Source organism: Momordica charantia (assembly GCF_013281855.1).
Source record: "Momordica charantia cultivar OHB3-1 chromosome 4 unlocalized genomic scaffold, Mcharantia_2.0 BLBB01000004.1, whole genome shotgun sequence".
In the NCBI taxonomy this organism is placed as follows: domain Eukaryota; kingdom Viridiplantae; phylum Streptophyta; class Magnoliopsida; order Cucurbitales; family Cucurbitaceae; genus Momordica; species Momordica charantia.
Genome location: NW_028275162.1, coordinates 10,743,527 through 10,750,351, shown reverse-complemented (window position 1 = coordinate 10,750,351; position 6,825 = coordinate 10,743,527). Strand labels below are relative to the sequence as shown.

Here is a 6,825-nt window from a genome sequence, read left to right as displayed (position 1 = left end):
TTTAATTTGTAAACACACTTAGTCCTTCATCGATTCATCAATCTAAATTTATAAGAAATTTAACAAAATTTTTTACGATGGGACTAAATTGTGTACTTGAGAACCAAATTGTTACAAATTTGAAAGTACATAGACTAAACTAAATCGTTAGAAGTAAAAATTCAAGAACTAAATTGTTACTTCACTAAATTCAAGAACTAAATTGTTACTTTACTAAAAGGACAAGATGAAAAGCATATTTTAACCTAAAAAAAACTTATTTTGTTATTCGAAAACTATTTTTCAGGTTATATTTAGGCCAAGTTTAAAATAATAATATTAAAAAGAAAAATCGATGTATTCAAGTTAAAAGAACTAAGGAAAAAAAAAAAAAAGAATTAATGCAAAAGCCAAGTGCAGAGTGAAACGGGACGCATCCCATCAGCGCAGAGTTGAAGTGCAGAGTGGAGGGAGGACTTTCTGATTCCTTCAGCGCTAAACACAACGATTCGTTTACATCAATGGCGTGGAGTGCGACGATGATCGGAGCCCTTCTGGGCCTCGGCACTCAGATGTATTCCAATGCTCTCCGTAAACTCCCTTACATGCGCCGTATGAACCCTAGTTTTCTCCGTTCCTGATTTAATTTTCTAAATTCTTCATTTGTTATCGATTTCTGTCATTTATTCCATTTGCAGATCCTTGGGAGCACGTCATTGGAATGGGATTGGGAGCTGTGTTCGTCAATCAGCTCGTCAAATGGGACGCTAAGCTCCAGGAGGACCTTGACAAGATGCTCGACAAGGCCAAAGCCGCCAACGAGCGCCGCTACTTTGGTCACTTTCTTCTTCTATCATCTAATTACATTTCTGCTCCTTTTTAACCCCCACCCATTAACATTGTCTTTATCGGATTGCAAATTTTGATCGACGTTCTTATTTAATAACTCCTCCGATTACTTGTTCGGTCATTGTTTAATAGCTTTTGAAGGATCAGAAGAAGTAAGATTAGAAAAGAAGAGATTAGGGACGTTTGATATTTCCCCAGTCAAAGGGCTTATAGGAAACATCCCCATTGCAAGTATCGAGATAGATCGGGTAGTTTAGCTAAAAAAGAAAATCTCTATGAAGAGCATTCCAGCTAGAAATCATGTACTGTACAATTTCTAAAAACTTACTGTCACTAACATTTTTGACATTTCTGTTGTTCCTTTCTACATGCTTTTCCTCTAAACCACAACTGGAAAGAAGTTAAAGAACTAGGAGTAAGGTAGTGGCTTCTTTTGAGCAACACCAAACCCAGCTAAATCTATCACAATGTTCATTCCAGCTTCTGATTGCAAGATCACAATACCCTCCTTCCTCTAAATCTCTGTCAAATGAATTCCTCCTGAGCAGAAGATTTCATGCCAGATTTTTTCATTTCATCAATCATTAATAAATTTCCCAATGGTTTCAACAATCGAGCAAGTAATTGGATACACAAGGCACAAGGGAGAGGTGGGAGCTTTCTGTTCCAGCTTTTTTCTTGTATTCCTCTCACATCTGTATATATATATTTTGATCAGAAGTTAATATTTCATACATGGTATGAAATTTCAAAAAAGAGGATGAGAGCCAAGCCTCAAAGAAACCTAATAAGGTCACAAAGAATTCTTCTGATTGGTATAAAGATCATAAAAGTTAATAACTGTTGAAGTAGGGATATAATTTCTCCATGAAGGAGCATTACATTATGAAGAAATTTATCATGGACTTTTTTTTTTTTTTCCCCTTCATTGAAGGTTCTATTGTTTATTTCTAATCAAACATTCTAAAAAACAAATCTAATTGATTGTAGGTTTGTAGCCAAAGAGTCTTGTTTTTTCTTTTCCTAACGATTACCAAGCAATACATATTCTAAAGCCTTTGACACTCTTTGGGATGTCACTTGCCTATTGAAAGTTGTGAAGAGGGTCTCCAAAAACCTGTTTGCAAGGGGGTATTTGAAGAAGCCACGGTCTATCTCTCCACAGCTTTCTCTGCAAAGAATACAGTGGGAAGAGGAAAGGTCCATGGTTAAGCTCCTTTTCACAAGCTTTTTAGTGTTAGTACTTTCATAATTGAGCTCCCAAAGGAAGAAATTTACCTTTCTTGGATGTCTACCATGCTGTATTTCTTTGTACAAGGTGGATGTAGTGGATGTATCTTGTTGTCTCACCAAATCCAGGAACAGGAATATGATGGTGAAGTTGCCAGCTCCATTGAGACACCAACCAACTTCAGGGCTGCCAGTGAGATAAATTGTAGGGAGGATGCCAAGGGGTAACCTGTTCCTGAATTTCATTAATTATCCAAACCTATCTTCTAAAGCCGAGGGCTCAAGTCAGGGTGGAAGGGGTTCCAAGTTTCTTCCCATGTGCTTTTGGGTGGAGAAAAATTAAGGTTTGGGATACAAACAATGAAGAGGGGTATTTCCAGTCGACCAGTGAAGCCAAAATCTGATGAAGCTTACATTAATCACATTGTCCCGAATTCTAGATAGAATAAATGGAGCCTCTCACTTATTGTTGTCATTGAAGTCTGTGGATAGTTGTTTATTTTTTTTCAGACATTTTAAATCACATAAACTAACTGAACCAGGTTTGACTATTATGATGGCATTTCATGTCACTGTGGTTCCATTATGTTAAACTAGGAGCCTTATTGGGCTCCTTTCCCCCTCAATAATTAGATCATTGAAACTAGTCTACATGGGGAACATCATGGTGAAGAAGATGTGACATTGTCCCAATTGGTAAGAATATAGTTAATCCGTGGGGGTTTACAGTGTTCCAGCATTAGAAAAGTCCAGATTTGAGCTTTTTCTTAGCATTCTCATCATGAAAATCAATAGTTGTTGTGTGGAGAACTCGTATTATTGTTTATGGCTTGATGATAATTGGTTTTATATGGAAGCCTCGCAACATAATGAGATTTTGCCTGTGAAATTCCCGCAGTTAGTCTGGTTTGAAGTCCAGCTAGTTAATTTGTTGCAGTCGCCATTGCAAACACCCTTTTTTAGACAGACAAGTACTAAGTTTGGTATGAGTAGAATCCAAATATAACTCAAGGTTTCTAGTTGAACTAGTTGTTTGGCCTTCCACTGGTGGGAAAAGGTCTGTAATAGCCGCAGGGCTTGGGAAATAGGATGGTTAGTTTTTTGGGACATGGTGAAATATATTTTAGCAAAGGAAAGAAATGTCCCGAGGAAGCAAGAAGTTTCAAGAGGTTTTGGAGAGGAGCTTTTCTCAAAGTTCACTAAGAAGGGCAGCAATCTTAATTTCTCTCCTAATAGGTTTTGGAGAGGAGCTTTTCTCAAAGTTCACTAAGAAGGGCAGCAATCTTAATTTCTCTCCTAATAAGAAGTTGATCAATCTAGGAGACCCAATCAATTTGGGGCTCTCGAACTATTTTTGGGTTAGAAAGGTATCAGAAGTTTTGGAGTTGGATTGAGATAATGTGATGGTCATTTCGGGCTTTGTTCTCATGATAAGTAGAAAGATCTCACTACTACATTAAAGGAAACTTTTTCACTCGATTGTCCAATAAATCCATTCTGGCAGACATGGCATTGTTAAAATTTGAGGATGGAAGGATTTTTACTCCAAAATGGCTCAATGGGAAATGGCGAAAGATCAGAAATTTTCATGTGAAATTGGAAAAATAGAATTTTAGTGAGAACAGTAGAAGTGAAGTTGAATTTTGCAATGGAGGTTGAGTGAAGATTCGGGACTTGCCTTAAAATTTTTGGAATGAACATTGTTTTCAAGCCATTGGTACTCACTGGGGTGGTCTAAAGAATATCTCGACAAATCCTAAATCTTCTATTTTGCTCAGTAGCATTGATTCAAGTAGAAAATAATGTTTGTGGTTTCATCCCTGCGTATATTGAGATCATTACGAAAACTGGGATTTTTGTTGTCCGAGTGGAAGCTGTTAATGAAGATGCTTTGTTGCCTGGTTGCTCTTTCAATCAGCCGTCGCTGTTGAATTCTTAAAACTCTTTGGACATGCAAAGAATGCAGAAAGTTGCAGAAGATGATAAATCTCAGAAAGGTATGCTTCCTTTTTTAAAGGGTGAAAAGGTTAGAAGACAAAAAGCATTTATTTCAAGGGTTGACTCCATCGCTTTGGATAAGAATTTGAAAGGGTTGATTGATGGGCCCTCTGGTAAAGATGGTTCTTTGATTAACCCTAAATATATTCTCAATTTGGAAAAGGAATCTTTCTTGGGTCCTTTCAGCAAAGGGCGTGGTAGGGGAAATGTCTTCTCTTGATATCTTAGATGATGCTGGTGGCGGTATTGAAGTAGAGGTTAAGGAGTTAAATGAAGTTATGACTGAAACTCGTAAGAAACTCATGCAAGCGTCCAATATTTTATGGTAAAAAAGCTAAAGCTCAGTTGGTAGAGCACCTCGTTTACACGCGCGCCAATGGTTCCTAATTTACTCCCAGCCTGTCAAGGTGATATACTGCCTGCTACAAAGATCATGCAAGCATCTAGTATTGATGACCTTTTGGTGACAATTGTTGCTCTCGATTCCCATGAAGCTATCACATTAATGTTTCGGGTGTTCTTCAAGAGTTAAATGGGGAAACCATTTGGTGTGGTACTCCAAAAGGTACGAAGAATGCCAAAGGTCTTATTCCTCCCCTACCACTCGAAGAAAGGATAATCTTCAATTAAGAAACGAATCTGAGAAGCCCTTGGCTTTTAAATCGCTGCAAGTCAATCTGTTTGAGACTCTCGAAAAGGAAAATGAAGATTTCGTGGACAGAGATTCAAAACCAAAGAGGAATAAACTTCTCTCTCCTATGGAGTGCACTCCACAAGCGATCATGCAAGAGTCCATACAATATCTCAGGAATTTTCAGATTTCGAAGATGACGATTTGAACTTTCAAGTTCTGTGTCTATACAGTCTCTGTATTTTAAAAGGTTTATAATAGGTCCCGAAACTTTCTATTTTGTATCTAGCAAGTCATCGAGTTAACTTTATTATATTAGTTTATCAGTACCGACCTAAAATCAATCCATCACGTATCCTTAAATAATACAACCAACATACCAATATATCGGAAAAGCAAACTAACAAAGTTTTGGGACAAAATAGAAAGTTCAAGAATCTAAGAGAAACTTTTTAAATTACAAGGACTAGATAGTCAATCTCAATTCTCAAAACTAGGTATGTTAGTGTCATGGTCATATTTTTTTCTAGCCTCTGGATCCTTGTCTCTCTTCAACACCAGGGTTGTAACCATTATATCTGCATTCTTTTTTTTTTTTTTTTTTTTTTTTTTTTTTTTTTGCCTATCTTTGTTAATTTAATGAGCCCCTTCTTATTTTCCATCAACTTCAGATGACGAGGATGATTGATTGGAGAACTCTCCCTATGGATCGTGGCATTTTTATATCAAGTCATTCGGCTTTTTGTCTTTGTTTTCTTATTTATTTTTTGAATAGAAGTCACCCATGTTTTCAGAGAATGAGGTCATGTTGGGTCTCTCTTTGTCAAATATTTGGAGATTCCAAGTTTTTGTTGGCAGTTCCTTGTTTCTGCTGCGCAACAACTTAATAGGAAGGGCAATGTTTGAGGTGTGTAATAATAAGGGACTGCGATCTGTGTAATACTACCAGTACCAGCTCCTAGACTTTGTCTTCCAAGTTTGAACTTAACAGCATTTCATATACATCCAAGTTTGTGATTTACTACCCGACGGGTCGTTTTTCCTCGGTCCGACCAGGAATTTTGCAAGTAGCAGAATGAGTCCCTCAAAGCCAACTCAATTTATTTTAGGTGGAGTGAGCTTTATAACTTTATCTCATAGCTACCCTTCACTGTTCCAAACCATTGAAACTATGGACCTAATTTGGTAGAGAGGAATTATCTTCGGTAGCTTATATTAGAAACTATATTTCATAAATGGACTGTGTTTCCAAATTTTACATATTTCGGTTTCAAGATTTTAAGTTTTTTTTTTTTATTAATCTTAATTTTGCCCCGAATTATTGCTTTTATATTTAATTTTACATATTCCTTTCTTCCCAAAATTATCGCCAAACAATTGAAGTTTTAGGCAAGGAAGGTTAGTTTGTTCACAGATTTGGCGCCTTGAATTTCGGTTACAGCAATTGTATTGCACGATTCAAATCTGATTTGAATATTATGGTTAAAAAAATATATGGTTATTATGGTTGTTCAAAAAATCAGTTGTATATTCTGGTTGTTTGATTATTTTTTCTATTTTGTTTTTTTAAAAAAAAAAATCTTTATCAATTCGGTTATTCTTAATCAAACTCATTGTAGGTTTTGGGAAAGGGTAGAAAGTGGAAATTTTGAAATAACTATTTTGTAGGGATTTTGAAATAATATCTACTCCTTGTAGGTGTTATGTGGAAGGAAAATGGCAAACATTTAATTTTGATTGCTATATTTGAATTTTTTATTGTTTCGTTTATTAAATATATAGTTCAATAGTCTATTTAGTAATTTGTTTAAGGATTTCATCCATTGTATACAACTTTGTAAAATCTTAAACCTCGGTCTATTTATATAACTAGCAAGAAACATGTGTTGTGCACGTCAACTTTCATGGTTTTTATTTTAATGTTTAAAAATGTAAAAATTAATTAATTTTTTTACTTAAATTACTTGAATTTTTTTTTCTCTAAAAAAATACATATTCATGGATTTTTCCTCCCTTTTTTTCCTAAACATAACAATGCATAAAAGAAAATAAAACTTCGTTTTGATTTAAGAAAAAAGCTAGTATGTGATCTCAAAGAAAACACAAGACATTGACTAAAGGAGAAAAATGAAGAAAAA

General features: G+C 35.6%; 1 protein-coding gene and 1 long non-coding RNA gene across 2 annotated transcripts; both read left to right on the top strand.

Moving 5' to 3' along the window:
• Nucleotides 1-382: 382 nt before the first annotated feature.
• On the top strand, nt 383-5,711 carry LOC111025064 (uncharacterized). The gene is made up of 3 exons (XM_088123305.1): nt 383-591; nt 678-815; nt 5,359-5,711. Exons 1-3 carry the CDS (start codon nt 501-503, stop codon nt 5,373-5,375), a joined length of 246 nt encoding a protein of 81 aa, XP_087979431.1. The 5' UTR covers nt 383-500; the 3' UTR covers nt 5,376-5,711.
• LOC148211785 (uncharacterized) lies at nt 822-4,975 on the top strand. Its single transcript, XR_015790495.1, has 2 exons — nt 822-3,227; nt 3,295-4,975. It is a non-coding gene; the product is annotated as an uncharacterized LOC148211785 (long non-coding RNA).
• Nucleotides 5,712-6,825: the final 1,114 nt, after the last annotated feature.